At 41.3% G+C, this 25,412-nt stretch overlaps 1 protein-coding gene across 6 annotated transcripts in view; it reads right to left on the bottom strand.

Moving 5' to 3' along the window:
- Positions 1-1,389: 1,389 nt before the first annotated feature.
- The window catches only part of Fhl1 (four and a half LIM domains 1), a 75,941-nt gene continuing 51,918 nt past the window's right edge, over positions 1,390-25,412 (bottom strand). For 3 of the 6 annotated variants that reach the window (XM_046468156.2, XM_046468155.2, XM_046468157.2), the window contains exons 3-8: positions 6,692-6,873; positions 5,640-5,814; positions 4,871-5,040; positions 4,186-4,372; positions 3,368-3,567; positions 1,390-2,968 (exon numbers count right to left, since the gene is read on the bottom strand). In XM_046468156.2, the coding sequence (XP_046324112.1) occupies positions 2,885-2,968; positions 3,368-3,567; positions 4,186-4,372; positions 4,871-5,040; positions 5,640-5,814; positions 6,692-6,847 (972 nt within the window). In that variant the 5' untranslated portion in view covers positions 6,848-6,873 and the 3' untranslated portion in view covers positions 1,390-2,884. Of the gene's footprint in view, positions 2,969-3,367; positions 3,568-4,185; positions 4,373-4,870; positions 5,041-5,639; positions 5,815-6,691; positions 6,874-8,424; positions 8,516-14,127; positions 14,263-25,412 lie in introns of those variants that run through there. The other 3 variants (XM_046468154.2, XM_046468158.2, XM_046468159.2) reach the window with 3 other exon arrangements.

Raw genomic sequence — 25,412 nt, 5'->3', positions numbered from 1 at the left:
GTAAGGGTAGGAAAACAGAGGAGTTTAGAGCAATGAGCAGACTATAGAGGCCAAGGAACCAGCAAGGTGAGTGCCAGTTTCCAGAAGGACAGGAGTTCTGGGTAAAGGAGGGTGAGCTTGGGTGTGGAAAGGCCCATCGCCTGGCCCAAGTGGACCTTGCAGAAGTGGAGATCACTGGGGTGCTGTCATGGGCTCTCCTGGGGAAAAGGGCATAAGCCAGGTTCCAAGTATTCAGGGAAGGGAGTGGCTTGTCTGTCCCAGGCCCATCTCCTTTGGGTTTTTTTTTTTTTTTTTTCCTTGCTGTAGTTTCAAGAACCTGCTCCCTTGAGAAGCAGAGAGAACAGCTGCTCTCCACTCCCTAATCCACCATCCCTGCTCCCTGGGGTCCCCAGAAGACTGGACAGACTCTCTGTTGGTTTAAAGGTTTTGACATCGAATTTGATCTAGAGAAACACAAGAGGATGTTCCATGTTCTTAAAAACGTTCATGGTCATGCAAGGCCCATGTTCAATCTCTAGCACCAAAAACCAAAACAAAAACCCCAGTGTTTTTTGACAGGTTTCTATCCTCTTCTGAGATGGTAAATGTTAGCTACTAAGGGATTCTGCCCTAGCCATGGAGCCCATCAAAACCTAACACCCTCTCGTCCCTCCAACTCTGCCTGTTAGCTGAAGTGCAATGAGGAGATGCCCTTAGGGCCTGTTAGACCCTTCCATGCCAGAAGGCAGGCACAGTAGCTTTCTGATGCCCTGGGACTCCTGAACTATACAGAACCCACCACAAGGGTGTGGGTGGGATGTGTGAACCGCTTATGTCAGTGTGTGGTGATCTGAAAGCTATAGCAACTGGGGAGCTGTATGCTGGACCAGCCTCTTCCTCTGCCCACACTTCTTCTAGCCCCTCAGTCCTAACAAGAGACATGGGCCCAAACCTCATGGAGGAAACTGGGTCTCATTAAAATAGACAGCAGAGATTATGCAGTTGGGCTACAGTAGTGCTCAGCATGGATCATGGCCTCCAGAGGGCCCAAGAAGAAAGGAGCCAAGAGGAAGATCCTTCTGAAACAATCAGGGACCATGATTACTTCTCAGTGACATGCCTCATCTAGGATTGCCTCCCCACCCCACTCACACCACCCTGGCCAAATAGAATCAACTCATCCTTTTTAAGAGATGCAAACCTGGGGCATGCTATTTTGGGGTCAGAGTGGTCACTAGGTTTTATTTTTTAACTAGATCAAAGTGGCATTATAGGCTTGTTTATAATCTATGTTCAGAGTAATTGCACTGAGCTGAGGAAAATCTCTCAGAAGAAGTTACTTGGATTTCCAGTTTAGTACTATCAGGTTATAGTGCTTCCTCTGTGCAGAATTGAAAGACAGGAGGCAAGTTCTTTCTATGCTTCTTTATTTCTGTAAGGATACACTGAAACGTTAGATGATAATATCTAATGACAAAATGTAGAAATGAGGCATTGGCTTCTATAACCACTTCTACAAGAATGTTAATATGTATTGTCATTACATTTTACTTTTGATATTGTCTCATTATACTATGTAATATAATAATGAAGAATACAGTAAGTAGGTGATCCTGCATTTCAGGGAAGCAGGAAGTGGCAATCTGGTTCCGCTGGTAAGGACGGTGGCCTCCCCACTCCCCCAGAGATCCAGCTAAACTCTTAAGGAAAAGTCTTAGTAATCACAAGAGAAGGGACTTTGCAGTCCTCTTGAACACACGGACAAAGAGCAGACAACTACTATGTTACAAGGAATTCAACTTGTCACGGTTTTGAAATGTCAGAACCACACTGATGACAGCCCTGGCGCCTGCTCAGCTACCCCTCTAGAGTTTTATAGTCACTTTTGTAGGATGACTCTCAAAACTGCAAGTATGTCTGAGGGGGCTCAAATATTGTCATGCAAGTTTCCAAACCCATAAACTATTTTACTATTAATTAAAACAAAAATATCATTAATTAAAAAATATAAAAAGGACAGCAGGGTTAGTTTTGATAAGCTTCCATAAGTACTCGCTGTGACACTGTTGCTCTGAAACAGGCTCGTTTTCTCAGGCCTGTTTACACTTCCCAAATCACCTGTATGTTCCATGTTTTAAAGTAGGAACACTCAGAAAACATGCCACACCAGGAAATCCAATGTTAGTATGGGGAAAGGTCAGGTGAGAATTACCATTAAGTTCAAATGTTAATTTTCTGGAAATTCTTGTTAGTCAAGTGAAAGCACAAAAGAACAGAAGTCAGAATTTTGATGAAAAAGTTACACCATGCATTCCAGCAAGTTTTTTTTCTGCTCACAGAATAGAGTGAGCAGTGAGTTGGAGCAGCCGCTGCAACTCTTGCATGTCATGTCACTACATGGTGGGTCCCAGCTGAGCCACAAAAGATAACTCAGTGGGGGCTTTGTCACGTATGCTTCTTGCTTACATCACGAAGGAGCTAAATGGTTAGCACTTTTCTGCTCTATGATAAACATGCAGAAGAGTCAATCTATCTAAGTTTTTGTTTTTCTGTTTTTTTTTTGTTTTGTTTTTTTTTGTTTTTGTTTTGTTTTGTTTTTTCATTGCAGCCATAGAGTAATGAGCTTTGCTGCAAGGTTGCTTTTTGCTAAATCCTAACATGATCACTGTGTGCCCTTATGTGACAAATACTGTAAAATGGGAGAAAAGACAGAAGGAGCAACTTTAAAGAGGTGAAAGGCCACTCTTCCCCTACAGATGGTGTTGGGCAGAGAGGGCAAGGACACAAAGAACATGATGCAAATTCCATTTTACAGGACAGGGGCCCCTGTCGATTTACAACTTTTTGGCACAGTCAGGGCAATACACTTGCTCCCCATGAAAAACAAAGCGCTTGTTGGCAAGATTCACGGAGCATTTTTTGCAGTGGAAGCAGTAGTCGTGCCAGGATTGTCCTTCATAGGCCACCACACTGGAGCCTTTACCAAACCCTGTGGAAAAACAAAAGAAAACGAGAGAGACAGCTGAATGAATACAGGTGAGGAAGCTGCGGTTCAGAGATAAAATGATGACTTGCCCCATTGACAGAGCCGACAAGCACGCAGAGTCAGTGTCTGGCCTGCTCCCAGCCCCCCACCACTCCACCGCGCACTGGCCCCACGCCGCTGCAACCCTGCTACGGCTCTCAAGGACCTGAGAAAATGCCGGAGCTCAGCCAAAGGCTTTCCTGATTTAAAGAACCCACATTCCCATGCCACTGCTATCGCCCTGTGACGCGCACCGCACCGGACCTCCCAGCATAATCAGTTTCTTTTGATTTAGGTCAGGGCCATGGCATCAAAGTGGCCACCAGGAGGCAAACTTGGGCTGTTTGTGGGGTGTGCACTTACCGGGCCTCGAGGAGCTGCTAAGCTTCGATTTTTTCTATAAAGAACCACCACCCACGAGGGACAAGTCCTCTCTCCACCCGGATGCCTGCCCCGGAGGTTGGCGCTGGGAAACAGGGTGAGAGGCAAGCGTTTCCCGTGGCACACTGGGGGCTTCCTAGCTTTAGAGACTGGGTGGCTCACTCTTGACACAGTCCTTTTCCCTGAGGATGGCAAAAGTCTTCTCAAATGTACATTTCAAGGCTCCCCCGGGAGATGGGATAATTGGAGGCAGGGGAAAGGGCCCGGGGCACGTGGATCGCGGCCGCGAGATGAGGAATGAAGTGATTAGCTTTGCTTCTGATCGCAAAAAAATAAAAAAATAAAAAAAATAAAAAAATAAACCCTGCCAGCAGGTACCTCTGCGCTAGCCTTCAACTATGGGGTGTCCCCATCCCAGGTTATTACTCCGGCCTCCCTGGTCCTCCCCCTCCCCCAACCCCATCCCCACCAGCATCCCTCCCTTTCCCTCTCCCCCCAACCCCCCTGTGCAGTGCCTCCCCCCTCCGCACCCCCCCACCCCACCCCCCATGGTCTCAGGCTTGTGAACTCCTGGCGTGGTTAGCTATTCAGCAGTATTCAGGAAGTGTTCTGTATTGCAAATGCTAACCTGACCTGGGGGAGAATCCAAACTATTGTGGGACATTTGGGAGCATAGTGGCAGGGGCAGAAGGGCATCCTTTGGGGCCTTTGTGGATGAAACCGACGACATAGGAAAATGAGAGATGGTTACCATGCGTAAAACCTAGCCTGGCAGACTTAGCAAGGACTCTTTAGCCTACCAGTGATGGGGTTCTTGCATCCAGCACACTTCTTGGCCACAAAGTTCTTGTAGCAATCCACGCAGTAATACTGGTCCTCCACAGCGGTGAAACGCTGCCCAGCCAGCTTCTTAGAGCAGGTAACACACACAAAGCACTCGGCATGCCAGGGCTGATCCTGGTAAGTGATTCCTCCAGTTGTGATGGCCTAGACCAGGGGGTGTAGCACCGGATTCAGATTCAACAACCATTTTGTTGAATGACTACAACATGCCAGGCACTGTGCTGGGCGCTTTGGTATACATAATCTCCTTCAATCTTCACAACAGCCATGGGAGGCAGGTGCTATTATTATCCCCAATTTACAGATGAAGACATCAAGGCCCAGAGAAGGCAAGCCCCTCTGTGAGATTCCACAACAATTAAACAGCAAAAGCAGGCCTCTGGAGCCAGGGCTTCCCTGGCTCAGAGCACAGTGCCAGCCGCCGTGCCACACCACCACAGTGAGTGCACACACGGGGAGCCTGACTTGGTCATGGCACTATTTTCTCATCCCACAGTCTCCTCATCTGCAAAATGGGCATAATAATTCCTACGTCACAGGGCTGTCGTGAGGATGGAATGGGATAGTGTGTGTGCAAGTGCTCGCAAACTGTGAAACACTTCTAGAAACAAAGGTCAGTGCAGAATTCCCTTGACGACATACCTTCTTGCACTTGACGCAGTGCTTGGCAAACTTGGTCTCATGGCAGGTCACGCAGTAGAAGTCTTCCCCTTTAGGGAAGAAGCTTCCAGTCCCGATGACTTGCTTGCAGCTGCTGCAAGTGAAGCAGTCCTTGTGCCAGACGGTTCCCTTGTACTCCACATTCTGGTCTCCTGCAGGGAGAAGCAACCGGATAGCCCCACTGACAGGCACTGCAGGGGGCTGCATCCACTCATCTCCCCTCCTCTGGGCCCTACAGAGGTGAGGGGATGCAGGCCCTGCAGTCACTGGCCTCACGCCTCCAACTAGCCTACTGGTGTGCTACTTGCAGTTGTGCCAACCCAGGATTTTGTCATGAGTAGGGACCCCAGCAGTATTAATTTAGGATGAGATGCCTGAATGCCCAGTCCCCCGCCTCTACCCCCTACATGGACTTAGAGGTTCAACAGGGGGCTGCCACATCCAGAATTACACCCCAGAAAGAAACATGCTTTGATCACTTACTACACCCAAATGAGAAAGCGCTACATACTTTTCACTTCATTCTCTTGCCACAAGCTGTTCTTGCCAGTGTTCTTTAGTCTCCGAGTGTGTGCGTGTGTGCGAGCATATATGTGTACGCATATATACGTGTATGTATATGTGTACATATATATGCTAAAATCTCAAAGCAGCTCACAGCAACGTTAGCCCCACCGTGACAAGCAAGCCCGAATCACGCCTGCCCTCAGGGCCTCCTCCCTGGCAGCCCAGGGTGGGAGAGAGATAGTACCTGCCACAATGGCCTTGAAGCACCCTTTGCACTTGGGGGAGTCCTCCCGAGTGACACACTTGTTGCAAAAGATCTTGCTCTCCTTGGACACGAAGGTCTCATTGGCCAAGGGGTGAAGGCACTTGGCACACCGGAAGCAGGTGTCGTGCCAGTAGCGGTTCTTGTAGTGCACCTCCTAGAAACAAACCAGAGTGGGGCAGGCCACTGTGAGGGGTGTCAGGGGCAATGGAAGCAGCCTCCTATCAAGGCCACTTTCCCCAGGACTGACTGACTACTGAGATGCTGCAGTCCCCTATGTCTTGGGGATGCCCTGGGGTAAGTATTCGTATCAGTAGCAAGAGAAACACTGAGGTGAGGATGAAAACCTCACATTTCCTGAAATACAGAGGGTGCAGGTTGAGCAGTCCTAATCACAGAATCTGAAATTCAAAATGCTCCAAAATCTGAAACTTTTTGAGAGATAACACGATGCCTCAAGTGGAAAATTCCACGCCTGACTTCATTTGCCGGGGGGCGTCAAAACCCAGGCACACGGCGGCACAGTTTATTCAGTGACCCCAAGGGGAAAAAAGATCTTCAGAGCCCCTTCCTCTGCAATGCACACAGTAAGCTGCATGTACACAATTATTTAAAAATTTGTATAAAATTACCTTCAGGTTATGTGTGCAGGATGTATATGAAATTTTGTATCTAGACTTGGGTCCCATCCCCAAGATACTCATCGTGGGTATATAAACATGGGTATGTAAATATTCTAAAATCCAAAAAATATCTAAACTCTGAAACACTTCTGCTCCCAAGCATTTCAGATAAGGGAGACTCAACCTGTACAACCAAAAGAGCTAGCAAGGGCCTTGGCATCCCTCTAGTCCAAGGCACATTTTAAACATCTCAGGACACCAGGAACAGTCTCAGGGACTGGAGAGGCCATCTCAAGGTCTCAAGATGGCTACCCTTGATAAGAACTCACAAAGAAAGCTATTGTCACAGCTGCAGGAAAAGTACACTCCAAAGCCCAATCTGTCCTGCTCACACATGGGGATGATCATTACCTTGGAGTCAGCACCAATGGGCTTGCGGCATTCCACACAGGTGTTGGCGCAGAACTTGTCAAAACACTTCAGGCAGCAGTTGTGGCCATCCTTCTCCACGTACTTCTTCCCCTGCAAGGGGTCCCTGCAGTAGTGGCAGTCGAACTTTTCAGCCATAGTGCCCACCCTATAGCTGGAGGGACCTGTGGAGGCAAGCCAGCAGAACAAATGACCAATGGAAGAGCTAGGGCACTCTACAGAAGAGGGTCCTAGAAACATCTGTGCACTACTGTGTGACCAATAAAACCCTCTGAGTCCGTGGGATCTGGGGACCAAGGCCCAGCTTCCTCTGGGAACCGGAGCCCAGCTTCCACTGGAGACTGACTGGCCATCTGGTGCCAAGGCAGCAGATACTTCACTATGATTCCCAAGAAGAAAGTGCTCTGAGTGGAACTCCCCTGAGTGCCAGAGGCCAAGGGCCAGCAACTCCCTGGGGAGATGGCAGAAATCCCTGCTGGGACATACCACTATGCTGACTCTCATAGGAAACTGAGGAGGATAAGGGGATCAGAGCTTCTGCTGGCTGGGATTACCACACAGGGATTTTGGAAGATGAGGTCATAGTGAGCAGTGAATCTGAGAGATTGAGGAGTGTGATGGAGCAGAGAGGAGGAAGAAATAGTTTCACACAAAAAAGAGAAGCAGGCATACTATGTGCACACAGCAGCTTCTTGGGGGAGATGCCCACACTGGCAGCCCGGTCCACAGGAGGAGACAGGGGCCAGGCCCTATGCTCCAAGGACTGCCCTGGTTACCATATTACAAGACAGAAGCCTCCCTGCCAGCTGTTGCCCCTTTCCCCATCACTTTCTAGGTAGAAAAAAGTATTCTCTGCAGGCCTTACTATCTTCCTATCTGTCCAATTCTATTTGTCGTGAACAATACTTAACTGCTAACTCTGTACCATACTAGGTACAGAAGTTCCTCAAGAATTCATTTTAATTTACTTGAAATCTGGCAGAAATGTTTGTAGTCCCTGAATAGATCCCTAAAACTTTTACTTCTGACAGCTTACTGACTTTTGAGGCCTGAGCAATAGGGCCACAAAGTATTTATCAAAATGGCATTCTTGACAGGCACCAGCATGTTTCGCAACTGAATAATTTTGTCATAGTGATATGTGGTTTTGTGACATACCAAAATCAAATCCCCTATGGTCAAGCAAGTGAGAATCAGTATATTCACTAAAGTATATTCACCAATTGGGACAACTGCTGTTTAAAACACTGCAAGTTTAAAATACAATGTGGAAAAAATGACTTTTTACAAAGGTTTTAGCTGATTATTCCAAGAATCTCAGAAGTCCCTTCTCATGAACAGCCTCCACTTATTCCCCCAGCCCTGCCATGGCCAGCCCGTAGCCCTAGACAACAGGCCAGAACAATCCTGAGCACTTCCAAGGCCTTTTGTGGCCCCTTTGCCAAATCATTTTCTAAGGAATTTTGTGCCCGGGAAAGTACCAAATTATAAGTTTCTATTAGCTCTCAATTTCTTTACACATATGCTAATTTTTCCTCTCCTTCTGAAAAAAGAAATCTGTACAAGTAAATCAAGAGCAATTATCTAATCTATGCAGGAACACTAGAACTCAGAGTATTTTATTTCAAACTATCCACATACATGGTTATCAAGCATCCCAAGTATAATTTAAAGAGAAAGGAAGGAAAACAAATGAGCAGTTGCCTGCTACTCACCGCAGCTCTCCCATCAACTGAATGGCCCCAGACTCCCACTTTGGGTTCCATTCCCAGGTTTTTTTTTTATACAACCACATGTCCAAGTTGTTTGGATCATGTTGCCAGTGGCAACCAAACAGCAGAGAGTGAGCTAAGGAAACCACACCCTGTGTCTGGGAACCAGCCTGGGTCCAGGCTGTTGAACTCTCACTCAGACCCCAGTAAGTCTCTGCAGCCAACCTCCAAACAAGGGAAACTGGGTCACTGAACACACACAACACCTTCTGCCTCATAGGGACATACATCCAGGCCCCCTCATCTCCAGAGAGCTGGCATGCGAAGTAAATGAGTGACATTCTTGTGTAAGGACAGTTGCTTGGACAGGTGTGTCACAGTGAAAAGACAAGAGAATGGTTCTTACTTACATATTTCCCTAAAAGGAATATGGAGACGTTCCCTTGTGTGACTGGATTAGAAACAAAATGTACACACACAGTGAACCCAGGGCCAATCTCCTTGAACTATGCATTGTTTATGTAAGACAGCTGTTCAACTGTCTGTGGCTCCATGCCTAGAGACAAAAGTACCTGTCACTGTGACAGCATGTGGAAAAATCACTCTCCCTCATCCACTCTCATTGGTCTTTCCCATGTCATGAGATTCTTGTCTTCCCTTTGCCACATTGAAACTGTGCTCTCAACAAAGATTTGCTTTCTTGTTAAGAAGCTGACTAGTGAGACCAAATAAATCTCCAGTATGAGTAAATGCCAGGAAATTAAATTATCAGTGGCTCCTAGGTGCCATTTGGCAGAAAAACAGATTTTGTAAGATTAGCCAGCAATGGCTTCCTACACGGCTAGGAAGCATGACTGGGCTCGCCTTTCAGAGACTATCTTCTTGGACTATATCTGAAAGTCCCTCTTGCTCCCTTACTGACGCCTCTATTAAGAATACAACTTTGAACCTGCTCATTTTAGACTCTTTTAATGTCTATCAAAACAGAAATTGGATTCCAAACATTTCTACATTAAGGTACCATGCACAACCCCACTTAAGGGGAGTCCAACCTTTTGGTAATTTCAGAATCCTAGCTTTATGGTATATAAGTATCAGCATCATACAATAGAAAAAGAAATGCTAGGTGCTGGGGTTGTGGCTCAGCGGTTGAGTGCTCGCCTTGTACATGCAAGACCCTGGGTTTGATCCTCAGCACCACATAAAAATAAATGAATAAAATAAAGCTATAAAAAAGAAAAAAAATCTTTTAAAAAAAGAAAAATAAATGCTAAAAAACAAAGAATTTCATTTAGAGTTATCTAGAAGTTTTCAAGAGAAGGAAAACTGCAATAGGAGTCACAACACCAAAGATATAACTGCCAAGCCTTTCTCACTTTAAAAGCAAATGCTTTCTGTATTATTCCCAGTGCCAAGGTCTTCAGTGCTTACTTTCATAGTTTTAGAACACAACTCACTCAGTTTCTAGGCACTCCAATGATGAAATAATCCATGGCTCACCAATGAACAAGGAAGTACAAAAGTGTGTTGAAAACATCAGTCAAGGAAGCACAGTATTATTCCTATATAACAGGGTCTTAAACCAATCAAAAGTAACAATAAATGAGTCAATCTCAAGTTAAAGGTACCAATAAGAGGAGCCTCATTTGTTGGCATTTTGAATCCTGGCTGTTCTCCAAGTGTGAGAAATTTAGGGTCATATGGCATAATGAATCTTAATACTATGTATAGTTATAATGCACCAATGGGAAAAAAATAAGAAATCCAGGCTCACTTGATATTCCCACCAAACTCTGTATCCAGATAGACATAAAGATTTCCAAGGGCATAATTTAGAATGCATTTTGACAGTTGTCTTAAGTCATTTTTATGTGTGGAAACATTTATTAATCAAGATAAAACAGGCACTTCTAGGAATGTTGGCTTTATTGCCTAATAAGTAAGTAGCCTAGAAATACCTAAAGTATGTTACCAATGTCTATGTCAAATTCATGAACTTTAGTACTTTTTGTTTTTAAAAGAAATCTTAAGTAGAACTTTGGGAAACATGAATTAGCTTACCTCATGTATTTCTTTTTGATCATTTGGTATGAAATTATTTCAAACCCTCACACAACGAGTTTAGGGTGAATCTGAAGTAATAGCTATTCCTACTGGCAGGATAGCTACCACACTAAAACTTTCCATAAAGGAGGGGATAAAGTGTACAAGATCAAAATGTTTTGCTAAGAATTATCTTCAAAGGGGTCCACAACTCTAAGAACCCAGCTGATAAATGACAATGCTGACAGAAAAGTTCCTAAAGGACAGAATATCCCAAGTGGTGGGCACCATCAGTGTCTGGGACACAGTTCAGCTTTAGCTTCATAGAGAAAAGTCTGCACTCCCCCCCCCCCTTAGCCTTTATTAGACATGCTCAGAGAAGAAAGAAATACTATGATTACATTTCAGCTTCTTCAGGGCTCTATTTATTCTTATTCAATTGACAAATTCTTAGTTACTTTTCTCTAGGGAATAATTTTTATCCCCTTAGCAATTTCTACATACGTGAAATGTGAAGCCTTTTAACTTTTTAGAAGGCAGTTAGAAATGTGGCTAGGTGATCAAATTTTAGATACCAATTCCAAAAATGGCAGGCTTTCTTTTTATCCTTCTTCTTTCAAAACACACATCATTCTTCACTTTAAAATTTTTTCCTGAAGAGAAAAAATTTGTTATCTACATCCAACATGCTAAAAGGTGTCTACACAAACCTTAATATTGCAATAAAGTTTAAGATTTCAATTTAATCATGTATGTATATGAGTAATATAATATTGCAAATTTGGGGTTTTTTTTTTACTATAAACCTCTCATTAGAAAAGCTCCAGTCTGTCTTTTATATGTATTTTCCCAGGTGTTTCTTACTAACATTTTTTTTCTTCTTGCGCAAGTGGCTCAAAATAAGACTATTGAAGGAAAAAGTGAGTATTATGACTAGGTAGTGTTTTTCTAACCATTCCTTTCCCTGAGTGCTATAATGTACAGTATCAACAATGAACAACAACCCAAATGGAAAAAAAAATCAGGTTATTTCTGGTCTGTTGATGGCTAAGTCCAACATACCAGCACAACAGTGACTCCATGTATAAATAAATGTTGGCTTCCAGAGAACATTTGACAAATGGAAGGAGCCTCAGCTGATGAATAGGACACTTGTTGTCACAGACTTGCTAATGCACCTGGAGGTGTCATCAAACATTTGGGAATAAATACCCAAATAGCTACAAGGAGCTGGAGCTTGTGAGTCATGGCTGAAAAGTGATCTTTCATAGACTCTCACAGAAAAATCAGAAAGTATTTTTCCCTTAAAAACAACATGTACAGGGTGATTCTATATTATTAGTATGCTGCATTTAGAAAAAAAAATCCCCTTTGGGTCACCGATACCTAGAGAACACCATTTTAGATTGTATCTGGTGTCAGGAGGGTTGAATATAGATCATTAAATTAAAAGTTATGTGCCACTGGGCTTGCAACAGGCCAGATTCTACCCTAGTACCATTTTGTCAATATATGAGGTTTATCTTAATGTTGTGCATACTACTTGCAGCATATCCCATCTTTCATATAAGAAAAAAGCGATCACAACCTGGCAGCAATAGAACATGTGTTTTTAGTTTACCCAGTTGTAGACAGTCATTTGGTGGTCATTAAAAGTACAAAACGTTCAGTTCACCCTCAACCAAATCTTTTGACTACCATTTTTCATTGATTTTAAGAGGACAATCCAGTTTGATTGCTCCCCTCTCACCCCACTCTCTCATTTTCCAGCCCTTCTCTGAGAAAGGACTAGTGGGTATGTGCAGCCCACTGGTCAGTGACTGGTAAAGGGACCTAATGGCTATATAATATGGCCAATGATCTTATTTCCCTTTCTAGACCCTATTCTGGCCTTGATTTCAAATGCCAAAGGGTAAAAAAAATCAATCTACGTTATTTTGCAGTGTTCAGGATCCCTGAAATGTTCTCTTAGTGTGTGGATTTGCTCACAATAAATTCTGATCCAATGATCTGAACCTCTATTTTTGTCCATCTGAAGCACATTTCAGTGTAACACTAATTTTCCTTCTGTGAGGACTTATCTTCCTTTCATGGACCTAGTTATTCTCTGCATTCATAGAACAATGAACCTAATGAAATATAAAATGCTATTTATTGATTTTAAAAATCTTCTAAAAGATTTTTAGAAGGACAGACCCCAGATTCAGATAATCAAAAATAACATGATTTGGTGTAATTTAAAACCCAAGATTGGGCATGCCATAAATATTTCACCTTTTAAACTTATTTTCCTATCTGTCACTTAATTAGTAAATAAAATGGAAAGTCACTCTACAGTTAATGTGCATTCAAGGTCCATCATAACAACAGGGACAGCTGCCCAATTTGTCTACACCCAGAGAATGCAAATGTTGGTCAATAACCACATTCTTGGGCATGCAGTACCATGTTTTTAAAACAGTTTCTAGGGATTGGGGGGAAATACCAAACACCTTCTGAACACTGTCTCTATTAATTAAAGTAATGAATTCCATTGCAGCATATATGCTTTAAAAACCAAAAGGATTACCATTGTTGAAATATTGACAGACATTTACAAGTTTTCAAAAATAATTTTCCCCAAACATTACCACAATAATTACTTTGGCCCTTAACCTGAAAGCTGGGAGACAGGACAAAGTGCTTGTTTTCTTCCCAACTGTCTTACTTCACCAGCTCCAGGGCAGAGGGCAACATGAACAACTGCCACATTCCTGGCCTTGGGGGAGAGACACAGGGAGCAGGCTAACTTCACAAAACTGGGCTTCTGTCCTTTAGCCCCTATTCCATGGGTTTCTTGTTTGTGGCAAAGGGCTTTCATAATGCCAGATTACAAAACAAAAGGATGAGTTGTGTGGTCATCATAGACTAAGGGACCCAAAACTTCAACCTTTTTTCCAAAAAGAAAAACTAATGACCTATTTGTCATATCAGAAGAATCTGTAGTTATTTCTTTAGGAACATTAAAAATATTATTCAGTGCTGGGGCTGTGGCTCAGTGGTACAGCACTCACCTAGCACATGTGAGGCACCTCAGCACCACATAAACAAAATAAATAAAATAAACGTATTGTGTCCATCTACAACTAAAAAAAAAATATTTAATTTTTTTTAAAATCTTGTTCTGAAAAAGGGAAGATGTGGTAAGTCACTATTGACTTTTGTAGTTACAAATATCCCTCCTTGAACAACCAATAAAAAAAATAAAAACAAATATCCCTCCTTCTTCTCCATGTTCATTTTATCTTTTTCCAACACTTTAAGTTATATTTCAAACACAGTCAAGATGAAGAGTTATATATTATAAATAACCAAATACTAAATAACCAGTCTCCCCTCTTTTCTCATAATCTCTTATAGTTTCATAAGACATCCTGAAAAATGTAAAATATCATCACTTATATTTTTAAACATCACTCAAATGGCTAATTCTATTTGAGTAATAATCTTTTGTCTTTGAAACAGTATGAGAGGGCAAGCACAAAACAGATAAAAACTATGATTTGTGTACTATTTCAATAAGACTAAAATCATTTAATTGAAAGTTATCTTTTAGGCAAATAATGAGTTCATTGCCCTAACAAAATTGTGCTCAAGAGAAAAGAAAGAACATGAGGTTTTTACCTGAGTGTCTATGAGAAGCCATGGCTTAAAGACCAAGTTCAGCAGCAGCACCTAGATCAGTCTTCCCTCAATCCCAGCTGATAGGACTGTGGCTCATTTGCGAACATACATTTAAGGGGAAGCGGCTCACAAAAATAACCAAGAGCAGATGTCCCACCCCTCCTCAGAGATCACAACCTTAATCCCACTAGAAAATTCTTAACCATTTTAGGTGATCCAAGGGAGAAGAATAGGACCCAGTAAAAATACCAAACGCTACATATAAATACCTGTGGGGCGACTCAGCATCCAAATTAGCTTCAGAGCCAGAGAGGCCACATAGAAAGTCATCCCCGTACCGGAATAAAATTTGGACTCAGCTCTGACATAGCTTAACGCTGAGCCAACCTTATTAATCTACTTTATATGCCTCAAGAGCTTGCATTTGGCCCTATAAATAATGCATTTTTGTGCTGTTAATGATAAAAGTAACTAAGTGATAGACTTTTGTTACCAGTGTAATTAAAGAGGATTAGACACTACGACTATAGAGATTAAGGGTATTATAAATGCTTATTAACTCTATGCCCTCCTTGGTATGTACCAGAGATCAGCAGATAGCCGAAGAGAACAATTCTAGCCACCCTATCTCCCCAACATGAGATAGAAGAAGACAGAATGGGGATGCACATGCATATCCCTGCTACACACACAAAGAAGACTGTCCCACCTACTCAAATCTCTCGCTTTTTATTGTCACTGGACTATAAATGTAAAAGCATGAATGAAAATAAAGACATGAAACCTTACATGTTATAATGACTCCACAGACCATCAACTGGCTAGAGACTGGCCAATCAGACAGGAATTTTAGCAAAAGCCTCCAAGTCCCTCCAGGACCCCCTACCAGCCACTCCTCTGCCCTCATCCCCAGACCCCTGGCACTGGTACACTCTTCACTGGCCTTCTCACTATTCCTTGCACCTTCTTGGTACAGAACATCTCCTGGTTGCTCCTCTAACCACTACAAGTCTTTGCCCCAAGCCACTGTCAACAGAGTCTCCTGTGACCACCCTTAAGGTTCAAATTGCAACTTCGCTCCCTGCCAACATACTCCTTCCCTTTCTTCTGCAAGTTCTTGTCCACACAATAATTTTCCGCAACTCCTTCTTGCCCTTCTAACACAGCAGGCATCACACTCATGTCTCTCACTTGTCTGATTTGCCCCTCTGCACCAAGAGAGCAGAGACTTGGTGGTGGTGTTCACTGCTGTGGCCCCAATACCTACAACATAGTGCAGCTCCCAGGAGGCTTTCAAAAACCATTTGTTGGAAAAATCAAACAAAAGAAGCCAACAAGTGTCAAGTAACCCTCCAAAAACATAAGTGCTACCAAGAATCCTTAAAGTGGCTTTGGCTACTAAACTTCAAGGATAACAAGATGAGTTTTGACTCTGGGACCAGCCCTGGGATGAGTACCTTTATATCCAGTGTCTTATCTAATAGTCCATATGTCACTGCTTTTGGCCCTATTCAAAAAGCTCCCCTACCAAGCTGAGGGCTCACATAGTGCTTTGTCTTGCCTCCACATTCCTACAGCACATAATAGGTAAGTGCTTCACAGATAAATGAATTAATGAGTTTCCCAATTCTCATGCTCTTCAAGCAATCCAGGAAAAGTTATTCTAGGAGATAGCTGAAATTGCCATTAACTCCTAGTTAGCTGGAAAATGGCATAACAATAAACACCTGCAGTTTCAGGCAAATACATTGCATGTTAGGGTAAAAAAATAGACCTGAGAAAAGATAGGAAGTGGCACTATGCTCTCCCCTCCACATTTTTCTAGCCTTTTACTCATCCAGGCTGATTAAATTATGGCAGATGGATTGGCCAGTTGCAACAACACCATGCCCACAAAATAAACTTACACTTTTCACTGAGGGGAAATGCTCTTATTTTATTATATGATTAACATTTACATAATCAAAATTTTAGATTTTCATGAGGGAGGCATATTTTTTTTAGGTTGAGTAAGTGTATTTTTAAGTGCTTCTCTTATAGTGGTGTGAATAATAAGCTTAGTGTGCCACAAATGCTTTCTTTTAGGAAGTCAATTTTAGTTTCAAGCTATTCATCAGGAGGTAGATTGTCATAGTGAGTAGAGTAGTCCTTTAGGGGTCAAATCATTTTGAAAAGCAATCACAGATAAATATGAATCTATTTTGCCTGAGACATAAGAAAATACAAAGACAAAACACCACTTTCTGAACACTAACTACTCAAATATGACAAGCCACTGAGCTGGGAGTGCCATCCTACAACTAACTACATTTATTCCATCTGAAGTTCACATCAACCAGATAACTCTGCCTTCCTAAAAACTTTATGAAGCATGACCCGTGCCTGCTTGGACATTACTCCCTACTCCTGCTGTCCTCAGGTCACAAAACTAGACCTTTCACAAAACCAAAAAGAAAAAGGCCATTTGTAATGTAAAAATCAATTTCTCAGTAAGAATAGTTGGTATCTTTGTCCTGTGGTTCAGAAACCTCGATGGTTATTTAGCAGATACCTGAATAGTCAACTGGCTTTACTGGTGTCTGAGCTGATCTTATTACACATTAACAGCATGATGTTTAATAATATCCTTGATAATCACTGTGCTGCTTTCAAGTGCCTTAGTATAGTGCTGCTGTAGCTGCCTGCACTAGTGAACCAATCTTGTTAGTGTCTGAAGGCCACATTTCAGGTCTTCAAGTCTCTCCTGGGCTAGCAAAATTAGGATGACTTTTTTTAGGGGGTGCTAGGCATCAACCCCCCAGCCCCCAACTTGGTCTTGTATGTGATCCTAAGAATCATTCATATCAGAGTTTATCTACATATCTTCATATTCCAACTACCCATGGATGCATTTTGCCCTATCTTGGGGTCCACCTGTATGTGACACTGTCCCATCCGTTCATTTATTGTATATGATAAACACTGAGCAGATGTCCTACTATGTAATGTAAGACATTTTACATATCCCTTACTTTCAATGGTGCTAAAATAAATATACAAATGACTTCCATTCAAGGCAGAGCTTGGTGAGTATTACAGGGGAGACATAACATATTATCGAGATTTATCACGAGGAAAGATCATACCAACTTTGGGTATGATCTCTTTCAAATGAGAAAGACTTGGTGAATAGGTATCATGGCACTGGAATGGTCCCTGAAGAATGGCTAAGACTGTAGCATGCACATAATGGGGAGGGGCCATTCCAAGATAAAAGTATGGTGAGGTCAATTGTGTGAGAAGAACACAGAGCTTATCAAGAAGCAGGATGTAGCCTGCAAGTGGGGAGGTGACAGGGCATGATGATAAGTACTAGGACCCATAGAGAGAGAGGTGGGAAAGCCATAGCAGAGGGCTTTTTGTAAGTGGTATACGGAAAGGGTGAGATCTGAGTGATGCAAGCAGCTAAAAGAAGGGTGGATCTCACAGGAAGAGTCTGGAGGCAGGGAAAGGGCCTACAAGAGCATTACACTTATTAAGGAAGGGCTGCATGAACAACACTGGCTGTGGGCCTGGAAAAGAAAGACTAGATGGAAGGGATACTGTGAGACAGGACTGAAAAGACTGAGTAGACACAAAGGAGGGGATGGAGCCAACGAGCTCTTGGGAGATTGAGATTCTGGCAAGCAGGAGAATCATAGGGGATGTGAGAGGCAGAGCCAGTGTGGGACAGAGTGGCACTCTGGACTCCATGATGAGGTTCTTTTACGATGTCAATAGTGAACCCCTTTAATGAGATTCAGTTGTTAAGCAGAGAGAAAGTAAGACTAGTTTGTGGGGATTCCCACACTGCAATTGGATCCTACCCTCTACCTCAGAAGCACCACTGGGAGGATCACACTTCAAAGTTCAAAGTGGTGCAACCATAGAGTCAAATGCTGCATATTCAGTGACCCACTTGGCTCATGCACACCTCAGGAATTTCTCCTTCACAGTGTGACTTGTGGTCACACTTCTCCTTTATTTTCCTTTTATTAAAGACTTTTTCAAATGGTTGAAAACTTATTCAGACAATTACTGGTCATTAGTCATGGCCAGAAGCAAGAGGCTGAATAACAAGGAATGGATTCTTTGTGGATTTATCAGTGGTTTCATCTCAATATTTTTTACATTATTCTTCTCCTCTTGTCTACTACTAATAAATTAATATGCTACAAGTCTTTTTCTCAATATAATTTTGTCAGGCTAATAGTTCCTCTGCCAACAATTTCTCCTGAGTGACTCCAACTGCAAGATTAAAGCATCTAGTCATGTACTATGATATGATGTGATTCAATGTTGAACTCTCCAGAGTTATTTCTTGTCCTATGTACTCTTGCCAGAAAAAGTCAAGTACAGCTTCAGCCATCTCAGGTTCCTGTCAATCTTTAAGGTGGGGAGAGTACTTTTTCCTATTCACAAGTCCAATTTTGCAAAGTCACTGCTTAAATGTCACCATTCCCAGCATAACTATGAAAGAGCAAAATGAAGGAGCGCTCCCAAAACTACATAAGGGGTGATTTTCTTCATGCAAGATGCAAACTAAAGTCCATAATTTTGCCTCTCCCAAAGGGCCTCTTAATCTCAGAGCAAAAGCAAAGGTGGCTATGAACAGGGGAAGATCTGTTACAAATGAGATAAGATACATGAAATAAAAGACCCTGTAAACAGCAGGGCACCTTTAAAATGCTAATTATCCCCACTGACGACCTGTTCATTCTACAATTGACCAAGGCTCAGAAGGTTTCCAAATAATATTCACTGAGGGATTAAGAATTGAAATATATGCCATGGCTTCTGTCATTTGATTTTTGAAAATGTCATTCCATGATTAGTAACAGTTTAAAATGTCTCCTGTTCCCAAAGTCTGCCCCTTCCCATGTTACCTTTAGACCCTCATCAAGATGTAGAAAATATTCTACAGATATTTTCATGGCCCTCTAATCAGAAATCATTATCAGGACACCACTGCACAAATGATTTTCAGAGCAAGCCACTATGATGAGTTCAGATATAAAAAACAAAGGTGGCACTTAAAAGAGAAATAAAGAGAAACGAGAAAATAACTAGAAACCAGAAAGAATTTTGGAAGGAAATATATAATACACACATAAAATCTCACATCAAGGGGAAATGGAGGTTTCATGAAACTGAGAAGCTGGTAGGGATAAATCTCTGTCATATTTTAGGTGTTAAAATTCTCTTCCAGTCTATTTCTACCACCCACTTGTGATATATCTGTTTTATTTCCATGTTGCCATGTGCCATGACTCAAAACACCCTTTCAATCATACTAAGTCCTGGCATTCACCAAGCCCACCTGTTATGGACATTTCAAGCCTCTGATGGATGCTTGAGGGCTAAACATTCCATGGCCCTCTTCTATAATTTACCCAGATGATTAATATCCATAACAGGAAAGAAGAGCAAGTCAAATAAGCTACCATCCATACCTGTACTCTTAATGCTGATAACTAACAACTGACTGCTTGGGATTCGAAAGAAACCCTAATACTTCATGAACCCTTCTTCTTAGTGTGAAATATTAAGACTAGAAACATATAATCTGTCTTCACTTACCAAAGGACTATGTTGACTATATTACTGTGCTATGCACTGTTCTTTTCAAACGCCAAACAGGATAGTCCTAGAATTCAAGGTCAAGGTTGAAGAAACACATAAGTAGTTGTATGGGATTTGCTCAGTAGAACATCTGAACTTAACGTACCCGAAGTGGGACTCTGAATATAGTAGAAGGAAAGAGACCAAGCAGTGATCTGGATGTCACTCAGGAAGTCATATTTTGTTAAGACACTAGAGCATCTTAAAAGCAATCTAGATTTCTGGAGGAATGACTATAGTACAGAAGGTGAAAGTCTGCTTGGCCTCCATATGCAAGTTTTCTTAAGGGCCCTGGTAAGTGTCTCAGCAATGCCTCAATCTACACTCCACCCAAGAGTAGTTAGAGGTGGACTCAGGAAGGTGGTAGCCCACAATGATCTATGTTGAAAGAGCTCACAAGAATAACTTTCTATGGAAAGAACTCTTCTATTGTGCCAAGACAGGCACTGTTTTGTAAAAACTATGTGGCAGTAGCAGAGTGATCTGCATGTGTGGTCTGCCAAGACATTATTCCCTAAAGCATAGCTTGTATGCCCTTGGTCAGTCTGTGCATGGTCAAAACAGAGTGTAAGTAGGTCCCTCCAAATGTGGAGATTCTAGGAGGACCTAGAAATGAAGTGGACCAGGTCAATGGATGTTTCCACTTCTGTAAAGATTGCATAATGACAGAGCTAGAAATCATCTTCAATACCATCTAGTTCAACTCTCTCATTTTGCAGATGGGAAAACTGCAGCTCCAAGATGGGGAGATGACTTACTTCCCTGAGTTAGCTGCAGCTCCAAGTCTGGAACCTGAGTGTCTGTACCCTCAAAAGGTACTGTTTCTTGCTCCCTGTCAAGCTACTTCCACCAAGGGGTCCTTTACTCATGACAATGCAAAGCCTAGGAATATGGTTTATGATAAGTGAGGTTCATGATCCCTTGACTTTGGTAATTACGACATCTAGTCTGTAATATGGATCTCAGACTTGAAGACTAAAGGACAGTTATATGACTTACGAGTGAAACAGCATAGATTCTCTTGTGCTACACCAAGAGTCTAGTCAAAGAGACCATACACTGCTGAGATAATTTGGAAACAGTTGCTGATATAGGTCTAGGATGAACAAAGAAGCAAAGAGTCTATCCAAAACAGCTAACATTTAAAGAACAAGAGTGTGTGAACTCAAGGATCTCAAAGTCAAGCAATATGTTTACTATATTAGGTAGCAATGAGAGGATATAAATCCAGCAAATTGGCTTCACAAAAAAGGAGGATCTCGGGGCTGGGGTGTAACACAGTGGTAGAGCACATGCCTAGCACAGGTAAAATTCTGGTTTCAATTGCCAGCACCAGAATAAAAAGAGGGTCTGCAGGTAGACCCAGAGTGGCAGAAACCACCAAAGGATACACGCTTATTGCATCACACTGACCTCAATCTCAGCCCTTCTTGTTCATTTTCAAGCAATGTGATAAACAGAACATGTGACATATGTACTTAGTATAAATAAGACCAGATTATGTAAAGTACAGAAAATGAAACAAAGAGTGATAGTGATTATTCTATTCAGATAAATGTATGCAGGCTGGATCAGAACTATTTTGAAAGCTTCTGTGAAAGAAATTCAAAGTTAAATTATATATAAGATTGGTTGAACAACTAGCATTGTTAGTTCTAAGATAAATAATAAGGAATTTTCAAGATTAATATGAGTTTCAATAGAATACAGTGTACTACAGTGTCCACTTCCTGGTTGTATGACATACACAAACTAACTTCTCTGTTACTCCATTTGCTCATCAGTAAAATGGGGATAATAGAGGCTATGTAATAGGGTCACTGCAAGGATTGGCACACAGCAAGCACTATATATTATTATTTATTCAACTGCACTCTAAAAATATAGCTGTTCCAAGCAGCAGATTCCTGCAAGTACAATTTATCTTCAAGTTTACCATTTCACAAGAGATATGTTAAAAAGAGATAAGAGCTCAAGATGTTGGCCAAGAGCCCAGCTGTAAAGACCATGGGAATAACTATAGCAGAGAGCAAACCTCAAAGTCCTAGGGACTTAGAGGTATTGGCCTCTGGCCTAGCACAGAAAGATGTATAAGCAACATGGGCAGAGAAGGGTTTATGGACACAGAATGGGGTCGTGGGAAGAACAAAGCTCTTTTGCTCCTCAAGGAAAAGGCCCAATAATCTAGGTCACCTGCCCAGTTTGCGGGTACATAAGAGCCTTCCTACCAAGAAAGGGTCCAGGTAGCACAAGAGAGGATTAGAACTTTCCTGGATGGAGTTAATAGGCTTTCCAACATAACAAAGAAGGGTTTGCTCTTATGAATGCTATTTAATAAAAAGACTATATGTGCTTCACATCTTGGAGCTAAAGTTGGTCCATAAAGATCAACAATGCAAAGAAACTACTTATATCCATTAGGCAGCTCCCACCAGAATGCAGATTAATTTTGCGTCATGAGTTAATTATGAATGTATGCCAAGAATATGGATCTGAAACATCCTATCTCTAGCTCTTTTTGTTTATTTTGAGACAAGGTCTTGCTAGGTTGCTGAGGGTCTCACTAAGTTGCTGAGGCTGGTTTTGAGCTTGCCATCCTCCTGACTCAACCTCCCAAGTCACTAGGATTACAGATGTGTGCCACCAAGCCTGATGTTGTTCATTATCTTATATGTTCACACTGACTGTTAAAGCTTTCATTTTCTCACTTTACCAAGTAGCTTTTTATTTCTAAACATCTTATTTATATACCATAAAATTCACCCTTTAAAAATGTACTATGGTTTTTAGTATACTCAAAGTTGTACAGTCATCACCACTATTCAGAACATTTTCATCAACCCAAAAGAAATCCTGATTATCTTAGCAGCTACTCCTCATTCTCCTCTTCACCCATAGCCCATCCCCTGGCAACCACTAATCTACTTTCTGTCTCTACAGATTGGCCTATTCTAGACATTTCATATAAACAGAATCATAACAACATATGGTCTTTTGTGTTTGACTTCTTTCACTTAGTGTGATATTTTCAATTGGTACATGTTGCCACATGTACCAATATTTCATTCCCTTTCATGGCTGAAAAATACTCCATTATATAGATAATATTCCCTTATATAGGGGCTGGCATTGTAGCTTAGTGGTAGAGCGCTTGCCTAGCACATATAAAGCACTAGGTTCGATCCTCAGCACCACATGAAAATAAATAAATAAATAAACCAAAGATATTGTGTCCATAAAAAAGTATTCCATTATATAGATACATCATATATTGTTTATCCATTTAGAAGTTGACAAATATATGGGTTGTTTCTACATCTTAGCCCTTATAAATAATGCTACTATGAACATTTTCTTTTTTGTGTAAATTTATCTTACTTTGAAACATCTATTTTAAAGGTACAAAAAAAGTACATAGGGAAAAGTCTTCCTCCTCCTGCCTATCACCAGGCATCTACTTCCCCTCTACATTCATAACCAATGATACCATGGTCTTCTTGTGCTTCCAAAGATACAAGTATATAACAATTAGGTAGTTATATGTCTTCTTCTGTGCCTTGCTTTTGCTATTTATTCTACTGCTATTTGTATTTATTTATATTTAGAGAACTTTGTATGCCAGAACAAAAAAGAGATTCCATTTTTTAACACGTATATCCTAATTCAACTGTGTATATATACCACAGTTAACTTATGTGGTTCCTTGTTGACATTTAAATTGTTTCTCGTCTTTTGTTGTGACAAACAGTACTGTAAAGAATATATGTATATCTTGGTTGAGAATATAGCTCAGTTGGTAGAGCGCTTGCTAGCATACATAAGGCCCTAGGTTCAGTCCCCAGCACCACACACACACATACACAAAGAATATATGTATATCTAGAAAGGATGGAATGTACCAACTAAAAATACTACATAATGAGTGAGTTTAACCAGATTGCCCTTCTCTAACACTCAAGAGGCATCAACTATGCTAAAGGAATGGGAATTTTGGTTTACAAAGAAAGGGAGAACAAAAAAGGAAAAGGATGAGCTTGGGGTATAAGTCAATGGCAGAGTGCTTGCACAGTACATGTGAGGCACTGATTTCGATCCTCAGCACCACATAAAAATAAATAAATAAAATGAAGGCACTGTGTAAAAACAAAAAGAAAAAAGAATGAAAAGATCTCAAGCAGATCAGGAAGAACAACCACCAAAGCTTACTGAAATGACAGATTATTTTTGTTCACAAATTGAAGATGCCATCTAGAAATCCCATGCCAACTAGGCTACAATTATCTTTAGCATATCCACCCAGAGAGGAAGTGGCTTTTGATTCCAAGTCTAATGCTCTTTGCACCCAACCACAATGCCTTGCCAGTGAATTTAAAAACAACAAACTTAGTAAAATGCTTCTGCTGACAATGTACACAACATGTGCTCATGCTACACCACATCATGGTGGATTAGTGGCAACAGAGGATCTACTTCTCAAAATTAAGGACAGTCAAATCTTAGTATTCCTCAAATCTTAGGCTAAATAACTATATAAAGTACACACATTACTTGACTTTCAAATATTCATGTTGTCTTCTTTATCTATTTAAAAAAAAACGAAGGGTGGCTTTTCAGCTGGGGATTATAATGGAGTAATTTGAGCTGGGCACAAGCCCTTTTGGAGGATAAGACTGGCAACATGTTACTGATGCATACCACCAGGGAAGTGCACAGTTCTGAGTCACAGGTCTGACCTTAAAACTGCATGCTGGGAAAACAAAACAATATCCTCATTTGTTATATAAGTCTTTCAGGGATTTTCCAAGTGTATCTGTGTCAGTTTTTTCAATCCACCCTATAATTGTTCCCACTTTCAAAGCAGAGTAATACCTTGATGTCTATAATTTCAAAAGTATTTCTTTTCTGAAATAAGCACTTGGATTTTTAAAGGTCACATAATTAACTGAAGCCAAGTGACCTAGTCTGTGGCTAATTGTCACTGATTTACTAACGTGTAATGTACCTCTGTATTTCTACAAAAAAAAAAGCAAAGAAAAAGAGAGATCACTGATACCCTCATTTCACTCACACAATGAATATTTTAAAATATTAACTCTGGAAAAGAGTTGATGTTTATAAATAAGCTTAAATGTGCAAACTATTTTTTATTTATATATAATATAGTATTATAGTATTATATTAGTATCACCACACTATTATATATATGATACTAATATGTATATTAGTATCATACTATTATATAGTATTACATTAGTATCATATCATATACTATATTATAGTATTTATATGTGTGTGTATATATGTGTGTTTATGTGTGTGTGTGTGTACACAGGGGATTGAACCCAAGGGAGCTCTACCACTGAGCTATATCCCCAGTCCTTTTCATTTTGAACAGAGTCTTGGGAGCTAAGCTGCGGAGACTAGCCTCAAACTTTGGTCATCCTACCTCAGCGTCCTAAGTCACTGGGATTAAAAATGTATACAACCGTGCCCAGCTCAACCATTTTAAAAGTATGGATAACAACTAATCTTATTAGATGTCAAAATGGGGATCCACAGTTATGGTGTTCTGGCACTTCTGCATGGCAAACCAGGAGTATGTAAGAAAGGCAAACCTAGTTACTTTTAATTATCTTTAAACTGTC

Source organism: Marmota monax, unplaced genomic scaffold (genome assembly GCF_021218885.2).
Source record: "Marmota monax isolate L192 unplaced genomic scaffold, Marmota_monax_Labrador192_F-V1.1 WCK01_AAM20220418_F8-fsc00333, whole genome shotgun sequence".
NCBI lineage: Eukaryota > Metazoa > Chordata > Mammalia > Rodentia > Sciuridae > Marmota > Marmota monax.
The sequence above is the reverse complement of the archived record's forward strand: the minus strand, read 5'-3'. Positions and strand labels throughout refer to the sequence as shown.